This window comes from Pezoporus flaviventris, unplaced genomic scaffold (genome assembly GCF_033815535.1).
Source record: "Pezoporus flaviventris isolate CSIRO_AGI_PZ_B2104156 unplaced genomic scaffold, CSIRO_AGI_Pfla_v1 ptg000031l, whole genome shotgun sequence".
Taxonomy (NCBI): Eukaryota; Metazoa; Chordata; class Aves; order Psittaciformes; family Psittacidae; genus Pezoporus; species Pezoporus flaviventris.
Window position 1 is genome coordinate 67,153,736 of NW_026892579.1, and position 15,215 is coordinate 67,168,950.

General features: G+C 44.4%; 1 protein-coding gene and 1 long non-coding RNA gene across 3 annotated transcripts in view; one reads left to right on the forward strand and one right to left on the reverse strand.

Annotated features, from left to right (window-relative positions):
* Positions 1–15,215, reverse strand: part of LOC133273337 (uncharacterized) — a 129,882-nt gene that overhangs the window by 48,526 nt on the left and 66,141 nt on the right. Inside the window, exon 3 of one of the 2 annotated variants that reach the window (XR_009744751.1) lies at positions 12,989–13,034. This is a non-coding gene — a long non-coding RNA (uncharacterized LOC133273337). Of the gene's footprint in view, positions 1–12,988; positions 13,805–15,215 lie in introns of those variants that run through there. The other variant, XR_009744750.1, reaches the window with a different exon arrangement.
* EFEMP1 (EGF containing fibulin extracellular matrix protein 1) overlaps positions 10,750–15,215 on the forward strand; it is a 51,583-nt gene continuing 47,117 nt past the window's right edge. Inside the window, exons 1-4 of the mRNA XM_061461653.1 lie at positions 10,750–10,942; positions 11,245–11,333; positions 14,249–14,297; positions 14,476–14,736. Coding sequence (XP_061317637.1) covers positions 11,253–11,333; positions 14,249–14,297; positions 14,476–14,736 — 391 coding nt within the window. The 5' untranslated portion in view covers positions 10,750–10,942; positions 11,245–11,252. The remainder of the gene's footprint in view (positions 10,943–11,244; positions 11,334–14,248; positions 14,298–14,475; positions 14,737–15,215) is intronic.

The following is a 15,215-nucleotide window of genomic DNA, read 5'->3' on the forward strand; positions in this document are numbered from 1 at the left end:
TTTTTGAGAAGGAAATCGATGTGATCTTCATTTCCTCCTGGAAAATGAAGGAGGAAGTCAAAGCTTTTCTCTACTAAGGATGACTGCAAACAAATCCATCCCACTTTCTCCCACACCTTCATGATATTCTTTCTCTAATCATTCTGAATAGGCAGCAGTGTGGTGAAAGACCTTCTGACTCCAAATGAAGTATTGCAATAGCTCTTACTTACCTTCCTAAGGTGCACACTTAAAATAACCTAAAACCTAAAGCTGACAAACTGTTAATCCACCCCAAGTAAAGATCTGTTCTGCTGCAGAGAAGATGCTCTCCTTACCCTGCACCTACCTATGCTAAATGGGACTTATACAACAGAGTGTGTTCTGGCAATTTAAACCCAGCCCATAGGGGCCAACTTTCAGGCATCATAACTTGCTACACCTCAGGCCTACATCACAGATACACTTCCTGCATCACAGGAGGCTTTTACTAAATAACAGCAGCTATGTTGGAGACAGAAACTGAAGTTAACCGGATGAAGTGCGTCAAGAACTAATTCCATCCAAATTAATGCCCTGTGCAAAGGCATAAGCTGTGAGTTTCTACACAGAATTATTTGTTATACAGGTTTGCTCTAAAATAAATGTTACGTGACTGTTAACTTTGAATCATTATTAGCTCTAAAGGCACATTGTAAAACCACTCAGCTCCACCTTCAGAGAACAAGATTACACATCTCTTACAGTTTTCTGCTAATTATGGAAGGAAGGAAGATCTTTGATGGAAGGCAGGAAGCTGGAGGAAGAAGAGCTGGTAAGACTGTTTTACAGTCTTCTTACAGCTGTCACTAGAAAGTTTTCACCCATTCATAGGATTATTTCATAGTTTCAAGAAAACTCATTTTCCTCTAGTGATACCTGTAAGATTTAGGTGCTGCCTTCACAAAAGCAACATTAAACAAGACAGAATTAAATGTCATATTTGCAGACTTTCTAAGTGGACAGACTGTATTAAACACAAGGAACTCCCTTCTAAGACATGTCCCTGTAGATGAAGCGAGGACTCAGTGGCAGAGCAGTCTCAAGTGCTTGGATAGTGACTGTCAGAGTTCAGAGTACATTGCCTGTTACTTGAAGCCCCTGTCCTTAGTTTTCACTGACCTTGTGATACATAATAATCCACACACACTCACAGACACCAGTTACATTCTACTTCCACACAGGGTGAGTGCCAGTCCTGAACTGATGCTTCTTTTGAATCAGCATAACAAAGGGAACCGAATAAAAGCATGGGGAAAATAAGGAAAGGTCCTTCTTAATAGTTGCAGTGCCACAGTCTTAGGGCCGAAGTCACCTCCATTGGTTTAGCACTTTCCCCTTTAAGGAAGCAAGGAATTTACCAGCTAACAGTAACTACAAATGTCCCCCAAAGCCATTTTGCACAGTTACAAAAATAGAACAGGCTCTTAACCCACCTCAGTCAGACCACACAAGGTTCAACACATCTCCAGTACAAGGCAGAGACAGAATCTGACCCCTGCCCTAAAGCAACAAGTGCCAAAAAAGGAGTTTTACAGCAATCAATCAAACAATCTACAGCAACAGGCTTAATTCATACGTAGAATCATAGAATGGTTTGGGTTGGAAAGGATCTTAAGATCATCCAGTTCCAACCCCCTGCCACAGGCAGGGACACCTTCCACTAGAGCACCTTGCTCCAAGCCCCTGTGTCCAACCTGCCCTTGAACACTGCCAGGGATGGGGCAGCCACAGCTTCTCTGGGCACCCTGTGCCAGCACCTCAGCACCCTCACAGGGAAGAGCTTCTGCCTTATATCTAACCTGAACATCCCCTGTTTAAATTTGAACCCATCACCCCTTATCCTATTACTACATCTTCAAGATGACACGTTTCTTAGTGTCCACAGCTTGCTGAGAGATAGCAGTCAGGAGCTCCATTAACAGCCAGAGATTTGTATATTCAATGCCTCCCCGAAAGATTTATAAATTCCAGGTACTTAATAACTGAGACAGATTGTTAATAACTCAGCCACAATTTGCTGACAAGATGCTGAACTAAGAGTTCTCCTTTGATTTGAGGAAAGCACAGGCAAGCTCAATCGGTTTTGCTTTTCCTGCTCAAGTGGTTTCTTGCAGAAGCTGAATTTATATGGAAAAAGTCTGTTCCCTCTTAGAGATACACATTTGAAAAATGAGTGATGAATATGAGCATAAATAACCAAGGCCTAAACTTCTGACAGACTGTAATTGTTACTTCTAGAAGTGAACATTTCTGCAGGCACAATTCACTGTTTAAAGTGCTGTCAAACATTGCATTTTTCAAGAGTAAGGGAGCTGGAAAGCAAAAACCTTTTGACATAGAATAGGATAAAAGAATCTGGAAGTAAGTATGAGTAAGACAGTGAGTAGGACCCAGGTAAACACATGCGCCTCCTTTGCACTGGTGCAAGTGATTTTTTCCACCTGCCCCCTTCTCTTTTTGTTACTGTTGTATGAATGTGTGGAAAGACACAAGGACAGGCTCGTGCTCCAGCTGTGTGTGACTTGGTCTGCACACAGTGCTTTTCTTGAAGCATGTACCTAACCTTTACCTTCTGTACACTGAAGCCATGTTCAGCAAACCACTTCAACCAAAGTCCAAGAGCCTTCTGGAGGAAATCATAGAATTATAGAGTGGTTTGGGCTGGAAAGGACCTTAACATCATCCAGTTCCAGCCTCCTGCCATGGGCAGGGATGCCTCACACAAGACCATGTTGCCCAAACCTCTGTCCAACCTGGCCTTGAATACTGCTAGGGATGGAGGATTTACCACTTCTCTGGGCAACCTGTTCCAGCGCCTCATCACTCTCACAGTAAAGAACTTCTTCTTTGTATCTAACCTGAACTTCCCCTGTTTCAGTCTGAACCCATCACCCCTTGTCCTACCACTACAGTCCCTGATGCAGAGTCCCTCTCCAGCATCCTTGTAGGCCCCCTTCAGACACTGGAAGGCTGTTACACTCCCTGGCTAACACAGGAAAGGGCAGAAATATGTTTGTGAAGAAGTAATCCCCATGTGGGAACCTCTCCAAGTGTGCTCCACACTGCCACCTGACAGCCCTGGGAGCAATCAGGCTCCTTGGAGGCAGGAGGCAATACCTCAGGCATTGCTCTGCAGCCTCCAAAAGGGACACTTTAATATCATAATCTCCAGAACCGTATTTACGACCTGCAGCTGTGGTGCCAAAGAGGCCCCCCGGCCCCTTACACACTGAGACTATTGTTGGCAAAACAGAGCTCTGAGATTTCTCGAGTGACATAAGCAAGTTAGCTGAACTACATTGGGCTGCTCTGGATGGGGGTGGAGAGGGGTATTTGGTCTTCTTTGTGTTGATCAGATTATTAGGGGCTTTTATCACTTCTGGTGTTAGCAGTCTTCTAACTTTTAATAGCTCTTAAAGCACAGTAAGGTGTGAATGAGCAGGAATTCATTTGTCAGGGCTTTGGGCTTCCAGGGAATGAGAACTTGAACTGATTAGTAAAAAAAGAATCCCCATGTTGCACATAACGTAAAATAAGTATATATTGTAAGTTATGTGTGAGCTTATTACGCAGATGAAATGTTTGGCATTGCTCTGCAGCCACTTAAAAGGGATACCTCAATGACTTAGAGCAGTGGTGCTCCCTCTGTCTCACTCCCAGAGCAAAGCTTTTCCCTGATGTGGTTAAACTCCTACAGAGCACATTTTGGGAGCATACAGGGATATGGACTTCTCATTGCCAGCTTTCAGCTGTATCATCTTCCAGTCTTCTTGCCTTTTCCAGCATTCTGATGCCTTTCTACAGCATGTATCTGCAAAGAGGGGTGAGAGGATATCGCCTTTAATCTCATCTAAAGGAACAACCCCACTATTATTTTTCTTCTGCTTTCTGTACGACAGCATGCAGACCAGCACTAAGTTTAATATTCTAGGGAATTAAAGTGCTCTGACATATATACCCTTTGGTATTAACATGAAGATATTCACCAGAAACGTTGCGTCTCTGGACAGCAATGAACAGGTTAACTGGGCAGGTTGTTTGCCAAGTTCACCCCCACACAACAGGAATAAGAAATGCTGCTGCTTTTCTGGTATTAATAACTTCTTCTCAAAGGGAAAGAAAAGCAAACTCAGAGAGTTCAGAAGATGCTTATGAGACTAAAATACTGTTTAACCTATGTACTGATGCTGGTGCAGCAACTCTGCCCTACAAATCTGTTCTTCTGAGGTCTTCTTCCACAGCAGCTTTTCTGAGGTGGCTCATTTTTGCTGTGCTGAAAGATCACCACACTCCTACACTCCATTCTAGGTCCCCAAGGTTCTGCAGAAAGCATTAGGTTCAGGTTTTGAAATACAGATGTCTGCTTTGAAGGTGTTCAGCACTTTCTGAAACTCAGGAGTGTTCTATGTCCTATTCCAATAAGCTCACGTTTGCCTTTCTCAGAAACAAAAAGACTATACAACAAGAAGAGGAAAGACTGTAAGACAAGAAGAGACACCTCCTGCTCAGAGGAAGGGGAAATTGATGTCCTGTCTGGAGGGAAGATAAAGAGAAGACACAGTTTTTAGTTATCCACACTCATTTTCCTCTCTGAAACATGAATGCTGCAGTAGATGAAGTTCTGCCTGATTCTACTTTCAGCTGAGTCAATGGCAAGGTCCCTAAGACAGGCCCCATCACTGCTGCCTGAAGTCAGCCTCACAGAGAAGCGTTCAAATCGCACTGACTTTGAAAGGGATCTGGGTACCTAAGACAATGAGCTGCCTGGAAATCCTGGATATGTAAAGTGAATGTATTCGCTTCACTTCCCTGTGAGATTTTCTTCATTTCACAGAGAGTGTACCAAGAAATAGAATCATAGAATCCCTGAGGTTGGAAAAGACCTTTAAGATCATGAAGTCCAACCATTACCCCAGGATTGCCAAGACCACCACTAAAGCATATCACTGAAGGGCTTGCCTACAAGGTGTGTTAACACTTAAATAGATTGAATGGTTTGCACAAAGCTTCACGAGAAGCCAAAATGAGAGATGAAGACTGTCTCTAGCATATTCTGGGTAATACTGGATCTGAATTCTGGCGTTCCTATTTTGCCTCTTAGCCAGAGCAAGGAACTGCACTGACAGAGCTGAATCAGAAGCAAGCTCTATGTTCCAGGTACTATCCTGAATATCAGGAAGATTTTCTGTCCCTCAGATGGGTTGCAGTCCTGTGAAGAGGTTCTAGACAATTCTCATTTTAACCAAACTGGTTGAATCCCAGTTACAGCAACAGAATTAAACTCCTGCATGCAGCAATGCTGGTCTTCCAGAAAAAAAGGAAAGAAGGAACAGTGACTGGTGTTATAAAAGCCACATATCTCTAATGATGCAAGTTTCCCTGTCTGCTGTTTCTCTTTTCTGACATGAGAAAAAGAGAAGGAAAATCACTGGTAGAGAGGGCAATGGAATAGAGCTGCTACATGGAGTAAAACGATTGAACGAGTTAATAATACCCATACAAGCAAGAGATCATAGAATCACAGAATCCCAGACTGGTTTGGGTTGGAAGGGACCTTAAAGCTCATCTAGTTCCAGCCCCTGCCACAGGCAGGGCCACCTTCCACTAGAGCAGCTTGCTCCAAGCCCCTGTGTCCAACCTGCCCTTGAACACTGCCAGGGATGGGGCAGCCACAGCTTCTCTGGGCACCCTGTGCCAGCGCCTCAGCACCCTCACAGGGAAGAGCTTCTGCTAAGAGCTCATCTCAGTTTCCCCTCTGGCAAGTTAAAGCCATTCCCCTTGGCCTGTCCCTACAGGCCCTTGTCCCAAGCCCCTCTCCAGGCTTTTTGTAGATAGGGAGACTGCTAAAATTCCAAGTACAACTGCTTTTCAAAATAAAACCTTCACACCGATAGTGCTGCAATTTAAGTTAAGGCCCATATTTGTCATACCTGAAACTCTCACCACATTTAAACATCTTGACCTGTACGGTTAATCCATGAAAACAGACATTCTGAGACTGTGAGTAAACTTTTGTTAAGTTGGACCTCAAAGTTTTGCCTTTGGAAACACTGAGAAAACCCTTGTAAACCATGTTCTCTCATTTTTCAATGGGAAGCCTGAAGTTAACACCACACAAGTACAAACAGGAGTGGTTTATGGCCACAAAAAATATTAACTACTTAAGACACAAGAGGTGATGAGCCACACATGCAAAGTAAAATGGACTCCTACCTCCCCACACTATTACATCCTCACTTCTTAGGTTGCTTCCAGATAAAACTCACACTTCTGATTTACTGATTTATTATAGCTGTACAACAGAGGAAGATGGACAGGCTCTGGGGAGATGCCTTTCTCATTCACTCACTGTCACTCGCATTTGTTTCCACTGTCAAAGGACTGGTACAAACACAACCACCCCATTCTCTGGGCATTCCAATTTCTGCTGGAGTTTACAGACATACAGAGTGTAAGATCACATCCCTATAAACTGCAGCAGCAAAGCAAACTGCATGCTTGAGAAATTGCAAACAAACCACATGCTGCTTCTTTAGGAAAAGTTCCAATTAAAAATGGCAGCAACATTGGACTTGAATATCCTCCGAGCATTGCTCAGCATTTAGAAATGAAATCACAGGTTAGCCTAAGTTAGCCAAAGGCCTCAGCACAACAAAACTCATACAAGAGCTCTTGTACAGGAGATAACCTGAGCGAAATAAAGGCTGAAATTCCAGGCTACTAAATTTCCTAATCCGACCTTTGTATATTTTTCTTGACCAAACTGCAAGAATTACGGGGCAGGAGTTTTCTTTGACGATGTGTTTGTATCACCCATGTATCACACTATGGTAATACAAAGCAGCAAACAAGTAATAACAACAAACATATATTTCATTTTAAGGAGAGGCTTAAGAAGGAGGGACTATGTTCTGTCTCCTTTGCTTCTGACATTTTGGTCCATTTTATCTTCTTGTAATTTCAATGTCTATGACCAGAAACTGATATGACACATTTTTTACCTCTCACTGTTAGTTTTCTGTGAAAGGTGAGAGTAATCTGCTGACACAGTTCTTTCAAATGAAGCCTGCAGTACAGTTAACACCTCACACCACATGCAATATGCTCGAGGTACCTCCCTGGAAGGTAAATAAACTCACAAAATCTTACCTCAAATAAAAGTTCAACATTTGTCATATTTAATCAGCAATAAAGTCAGGTACTTAATTCTTCACAATTTATCCTTCACCAACACTATGTCATTTCCAAGTCGAAACGTGGAAAACATTTTGACATTTGCAGGCAGTGTGGCAGAGAGGCAGCCTGTCATGTTATCAAAATAATTTATGTTCGAGAGTTCCTGTGAGTCCAACGGGAAAATAACATCTCCACCATTCCAGCTCTTAGTTTAGACAACTCCAGTGTTACTCGATACGACATGCTCGGGAAAAGAAATCATCTTAAATTGACAATGATAGTCCCCTAAGCTGACAAATACAAGTTGCTTAAATTCTCTGTGTGCTTCATTTTGTGTTCTTGCGAGCTCTGTTTGAAACAGGAAAAGGGGGTCAGATCTGGGAGTAGAAGAGATTAAACTGCAATTTTGTTTTCCTCATTTTCGGGCTTGCCTCTAATATCAATCTCAGCCTTCTCTAAATTATGTCCAGCTGTCTATGGCCCCCAGGGACAATTCTAGCAGCCAGAATTAGTTGGAGTGCAGTGACATTTTAACCACACACAGTCTTCCTCCAGCCTACCTATCCTTGGGTTTTTGAGGACAATGGAGGGGGCAACAAGCCCTGCAAGGAAGAAAAAATGTGAACATTTAAGTCATAAACACATTGGAGTTAAAGAATGTACGAAAACTGTGGGGTTTAAGGAAAGCAAAAACTGAGATGTGACAGAGAGTTCACTAAAGCAGCAGGGAATAGAGTGCACCATTTGTGGAAGGAGCCAAAAGCAAGTAATCAGGGGCCAGCCTCGCAGGGCTGCCTCAACACACAGCACTGTCAGTGACTGCTGCAAAGGGTTGGCCTCAGCAACACCATGTTGTGTGTTCAGCAAGAAAGGATGGATGGTTTGACTGCTTCCTACATGACATCTTCAGACATTTCAGGTATGTAAATAAGTTGTTCTGCTGCTGAGCAGCTCATTCACATACCTCACACCCTTCTCAACGTTTCCAAGGGTCTAAATCCTGCTATCTTACATCAGTAAAATTTCCAGTGGCCTCAATAGGAAATATCTGAGCTACAACATCATGAACCGAGTCCACTACCTCCATTTAAAGGATTGAGAACTATCCCTGGCAGAATATGGTACTTCAGCGAATGTACAAGTGTGTCTGAAGCCAAGTATAGGATCCATGCTCACTGGCTTTCATACACCCTCCAAAATGATGTTACTGCCCTTTCCTGAAGAACCCATTGCAGTTGTGTGGCAGAGACAGTGTTTCTCTAGGTGGCAAATTAAGACAAATTTTGATTTAATCCATGATCCAACAAGTTAAATTCAGTCCTCTCTGCATGGCAGATATGGCAATGCATTCAACACTCACCAAGTGCTGCTGTCAGTACATGTTAAGTAATGGACGCTACTATCTGTATTCATTAGATTATTAGAAACGTCTGTGTTGCTTCCTGTAAGCATGAAACAGTCAAATTCCAAAATACACTAGGGGGCACAGATACAGATTTACAGTAATACAAGTCAATAACTTAGAGACAATCTAACACTTCAAAGTTGTACCTGCAAAAAATGACATACAGGCTTTAAAGGAACCTTTTTTGGAGCAGGAGAGTAGGTATCAAAAGGTAACTTGTTACATAGGCCAGCATGAAAAATGTCCTAAAAACGTAGCCAACCTAAATTTTCTCTATCACACCATGTTGTTGCTTCTGTACTTCATAGAATCATCGAATAGTTAGGGTTGGAAAGGACCTTAAAATCATTCAACCCCGCTGCCATGGGCAGGGACACCTCACACTAGACCATGTCACCCAAGGCTCTGTCCAACCTGGCCTTGAACACTGCCAGGGATGGAGCATTCACAGCCTCCCTGGGCAACCCATTCCAGTGCCTCACCATCCTAACAGGAAAGAACTTCCTCCTTATATCCAATCTAAACTTCCCCTGTTTAAATTACCCCTTGTCCTATCACTACAGTCCCTAATGAAGAGTCCCTCCCCAACATCCCTATAGTCCCCCTTCAGATACTGGAAGCTGTTCTGAGGTCTCCACGCAGTCTTCTCTTCTTCAGGCTGAACAGCCCCAACTTTCTCAGCCTACAGTAGGTGCTCCAGTCCCTGATCGTTCTCGTAGCCCTCCCCTGGGCTTGTTCCAACAGTTCAGTCACCAGTGAGGTGTGTGGACTGTAAATCCTACATTTTAGAGTCCCACTTACCTGTACACATAGAAACAGCAGTGGGAGAGGAAAAACACTGTCTTCTCTCATCACTACCTAAGAAAAAAGACAGGCAACATACTGTTGTTAAATGTATTCTGAAACGACCAACGTGGCTGTTTCTAAAACAGGTAAGAAAAGAAGCAGTTTGGTTCAGAGACAAAATTAATGTGACCTTCCAAAAAAGAACTGACACTTTACAGATGGGAGATCAAATACAATTTAGCATTAAGAATTTAAGGGGTGATATAGGGAAGCCATTCTCTAGGCCAGCAGTGCCAGAGGCCTGCAACCTAATATGACATTTTCTCAGGAGATCTCAAGCTCTCCAGGCTCTCCTTGGCCAACATTAGGGTGGCAAAAGGGTTCTTTATTTAAAGAACTCATGTTCAGCCATAGGAAGAGAGCTGCGCTGCCACGGCACAGTGCCCCCAGACACAAAACTGAGGTCCTGAATAAAGATCCAGCTTATCCCTCTGTAGAAAGAGTTCCCTGGCACACTGCTCCTCACCAGCACCATGCTACCTATGAATGCTTCTACATCTCTGACATGCCTCTTCATCCTCCCTTCAGCTTTCTCACTGGGTAGGGAAATAATGGTAATTCACGCGCAGAAGTGGCTTTAAAAGTAACGGCTGCTGAAGCTACATGGTGTCTAATAAAACAGGCGTTCCCCTGTGAAGGGCTCTGGGGTTTTATTTACCAGATCCAGAATGGGAGGAGAACACATCAATCCCGCTGTTTAATCCCAGGTATCTTGCCTAGCTGGATGGACGCTCCATACTACTGCTTGCAAAGCCACAATTCAGCCTAAATTAAAAGTATACGTTTATTACACAGGCTTTCAAAACATGCTCCAAGGAGCAAGCCCAGCGCCCAGCATGAGCCCCTTCATCAAGATCTCAGGTAAGGAGATGGCGAAGCTCATTTATACAGATCAACATGTCCCCACACCTCAGTGCTCCGGTATCACAGCGCTGCTCCACACAACGGGGCAACCACACCACAGACGCTACTCCAGAGTCAGGTTACTACCGACCTACTGCCGCCTATGGCAGGTAAACCAACATGGACCGCACCACTTCCCTCCTTCCCACCTCCGCCTCATGGCGCTCCTCAACAGCCGCAGCCCTCGAAGGCCCACAGCACCCCGAGCGATGCCCGCGCTCCCCTCACGTCCTGCCCCGGCCCCGCCGCCCTTCCCCGCCAGCGGCTCCCCTCACGCACCCAACATGGCGGCGCGTCCCGCACCTGCCCCGCCTCAGGGCGCCCCGGCGGGCAGCAGCGCAGGGCCGTGCCGAGCCCGCCCCTCCCCGGCCCGGCGGAGCGCAGGGCCCGCCGCGGGGTCGGTAGGGGGCGTGCGGGGGCTCCGATAGGAGCCGGGGCCGGTTCTATTTAGCTGAAGGCCCGCGGGGTGGGGGGAGAAGAGACGAGACCGAGCGGGCGGGCGGTGGCACCGCAGCGGAGCCAGCGGACGGACGGACGGTAACGCGCCGCCGGGAGCAGCGACCGCCGCCGTCCGCGCCGGCCCCGCCGCAGGTAAGGAGCGGGCAGCGCGGGGTGGCTCCGTGCCGCGGTGCCCCGGTTCCTGGGGCGGGTTTGCGGGGCAAAGCAGGTGCCCGGCGAGGTTCTCGCCCTGCGGGGCTCCCCTGGTCCCCCCTTCACTGCATAGGGCGAGCTTGCACACCAGAACGGCTTCGGCACCCGAAAGGTGCGCTGACAGCGCTGAAACAGCGGAGCGGAGCTGAGCCGCCTCGGCCAGGTAGCGGCCGGGCAGGAGCCGGTCCCGGCGGTGAGACCGGTACAAACACCCGCCGTTCACTCGCTTGTCTTTCTTTGCAGGTTCACGATGTTGACAGCTATGTTCTTGGCTGCTCTCATCCTTATTACAGTGCATTCGCAGGAAACGGAGGAAACCATAACGTACACGGTAAGGTGGAACAGAGCTCGAGGTAATTGCTGCTTTGCAGGGATTCTTTGCTAAACGACCCTTAAGCAAAACCAAATTCCTTGCCAATGTATAGCATGCAATATAAAGTTCTTCGGGCTGCGATGTTAACCATAAAATAAGCCGTTCCTGCACCGAAACGGTGTTTTAAAGCTGAAGTTGACAGGATAGAGCGAAAGAGGCTACAACTGCCTGCTCTGAAAGCTTGTCTGTGCACCGAGCTTGATGAACTGAACGTTATGAGGCTTTAATATTTGTTTAATCCACTTTCCTCAAGACAAGGTCCCTATGGACCTGAATTTGAAATGGATGGAATTTGACAGATAATTAGGTCAAACATTCTTTGGTGTTTTCTTTCGGATATTTGAAGCTGCTTTTAACAAAATGTAAGTGCTTCAGAACTCGCTGCTCTCAATGAAGCATCCGAGCCCTGCAGTGACCACAGGACTTAGTTTCTGAGCTGGTTTTGAGCAGTGCTTCTGCATGGCTTGATAGATTTGCACAGGGACACTGGAAATAGGTTTTTCTTGCAACCAAGTGATAGAGTAAGAGGTTTAAAGGGCTTTTTGTAAAGCTTCTTTTGAACTAATTTGCCTGTGTTCTGCCTTCAGCTTGCATAATACATGTCGTAGAAGGAGTGGCAATTACACGGGCTTGGGCTGGGGAAAAACCCACACTTTCACATCTGATTTACAGTTGTAATCCCTGCAACTTGCTTCATATGGGTGGACCTCTGAATATGTGTACAGGCATTAGCGCAATGCCACACAAGCAGAAAATTCTGCACACATGCAGAAAGTCAGAGAACCACAGCCAAAGGCTGAGATTGTGTCTTACACAAGTAATCCCACTGAAGTCAGTGGGATGGCTCAAGCAAGTCAATATTGCAGAGTTGGACTTTAATGTAGAAGATGGGGCTTAAAGAAGCCTCAAGTGAGCATCCAGAAGCCAGCCATAAAACACTTTAACACTGGGCTTTAGAAGCAATAGAGTTTTGGAGGTTGGGAGTACTTCTCTTCAGAGGCTTCTGTGATTATTTTATAAGTCCCTATATATAAGTGGAAACTGCAGATTTGATTACCTTTTGCAAATCCAGCCTAACACAGGGATCCCATCCCCCTGCTTTGGCTCACTTATTACGTGGTCTTTTTACAAAACTAAGTAGCATTTTCTGTTAAATCTACATAGTTCTGTTAATACCAATGGGAAATGTCTGGCATGCTTATAATTTGGGTTCCTCTACTCCATTTTCAAAGAGGTCTTAGCATTTAGGTGCTTCAATGATCATCAGACTCCAACCATATACTACTACTTAAAAAAAACTTAGCCTTTGGACATTTTACTCTTAGGATGCTACTGTTTCTCACATGTGCATTGTATTCATTTAGAGCCAAATCCTTTTTTATCCCTTTCTATCCCTTCAGCTGCAATAATAGATGGATTTGGCTCCTTGCAGTTAAATAGACAGTACTTCTGTTGTGCATTAGCAGGAATTGGGCAATTCAGTAAGTGCATGAATTAGCTGTTTTCCTTTGGGCTTCCATTCTCATAGCTACAGTAACTTTAGTGTTGTCACCTCGGCATGCGGTCATCCCCTTAGAGATGGAGAATTGTGATACAATTTGCTGTGCACTTACCCCTTTGGAAGTAAAAGCCTCCAAAGCTGCAGATCACTGGTGTCACCTGCAAAAGAAGAACATATTTTCAACCCTGTTGCTGAGTCTGTGTCCTTTAGTAACAAGTTCCTCAAAATAACTTGAGGCTAGTGCATGGAACAAGTGGATCTTGGCATTGGAAGAGCAAATTTATCCCTTGTATAGCTCCTCTGCAACAAGATTTAGCTCGCTTGACTGTGACTAATTACATTAGCTGACTGCATTCTTTTTTCTATAGGACCATTAAAGCAATATCCTGAGCAGCACAAGATGAGTATGAACCTACATAGTATGGCTCAGTTGATTCATTGATACAGCAGACACATTTAAAGTAGCCGGTATCATGTTGATACTTAGTTAATCAGTTTCTAAATGTCACTTGTGATTAAAATTGGCTAGAAAATGTAATGGGTTTTGGCAGAGGGATAATGAAGATGCCCACCCAACTGCAGGGCAGAATAGTTAAAATTCTTCCTCAGTGCTCTAGTCTGCATTGATATGAATAGTTACTGAGTATAGTCTTGTTTGAATTTTGCAAAGTCTTATTTATACAAGTAGTCCTGTTATAAACTCTAAGTCCTGTTATAAACTAACCGTTTATTGTATGTCTCCCAATATAAATTGTTCTTCCTCGACTGCAGCTCCTGGAGTCATGTGATTGCAAAGCATGTGAATGAATTTCCAGCTGCCATGGGATCCTTCCCCATTGCTGGAGTGCTAATGGGAAAGGATGGAGCACGGGGGTCTGGTAGTCCCTCTGGTGAACTGGGAATTAGAGCTGTTCACCCATTGGAAGGCAGGGGGGTTGGAACTAGATGATCTTAAGGTCTTTTCCAACCAAATTCAGAAAAACTTGCTTTTTTTTGGATAACATTTTCATACTGCTCAGCTGGATCCAAAGGTTCATCTATTCCAGAATTCAGCCAATTACGCTTTAAAGTAGTACATAGAAAGAAGTCAAGGGGGCAGTGATGCTTTCCCACTTTGTTCCCAGCCCCAGTAAAACCTACCTACTCACCACAAATGATATCTCAGGAACTTCCCAAAATAGAAGCTCTCTCTGTATATATTTGTTGTTCCTGCCCAGCAGTGCTGTACCAATAGCTGTTTTTCTAGCTTACCAAGGTATGCAAACACTGCATTTCCCTTAGTGTCCAACTTGGAGTTTATTGAAGTATGCTTGATTATTTTTCCAAAATAAGGAATCCCAAGTAGCCTAATATTTATTTTTTCTCTCTCTAGCAATGCACAGATGGCTATGAATGGGATCCTGTTAGGCAACGGTGCAAAGGTACAGTAAATAATCCTTAAAGAATACCAATGGCAAGTCTGTCTTTGCAAATTATCACTGCACCCCCCTGTTTCGGACAAGGAGGCGTGCTTGCATGTCTCATTGTGTTCTTTGTGTTAATGGCTCTTGCAGAAGGTTCGCCTGTTAAAAGCATGACTTGTGTTGTTGCTAACCACAGATATTGATGAATGTGAAATAGTCCCAGATGCATGTAAAGGTGGGATGAAATGTGTTAACCACTATGGAGGATACCTCTGTCTACCCAGAACAGCGCAAATTATTGTAAATGAGAGAGAAGAAGCAGCAGCAGAATCCACTAGTGGTCGAAACAACGTCATTCGACGGACCCCAGCTGACCCTCACCGTGCCCCTCCAAACCCAACTCATCAAATCCAGTGTGCAGCTGGGTATGAGCAAAGTGATCACAATGTGTGCCAAGGTAAGCAAGCTGCCCTATGTTTTCTTTTCAGGATGACTGGAGTGTGTGTAATACCAAATGGAATACCTGGAAAACGATAGCCTAGAACTCTTGTATTCACTAGAATGTATTGTGGCACCATCAAACTGGACATGTAGATGCTTAAGATGCATAAATAAAATACATGTATGTTGTTATATTTCAAGGTACTAGAACTTGCAGTTTGTTTCATCTATTTCACAGTATTGAGTAGAATTAGTTCTGTTCTCTGTAGAGCCTCAAAAGGATAACCCCTTAATGCAAGTAAGCAACTCCAGTCAAACACTTTGGGTTGAATTAATTATGTCCAGGAGAGGCAGTGCTTTGGCTAAAGAGGCAGCACAGCAAGTCATGTTCTAGACAATTTGTAAAGACTTGCAAAACTATGTATTTTTTAGTAAATGAATGCTGAATGGAACAAAAAATTACCACTATGTGAGCATTTGCTTAGAGCAGACTGT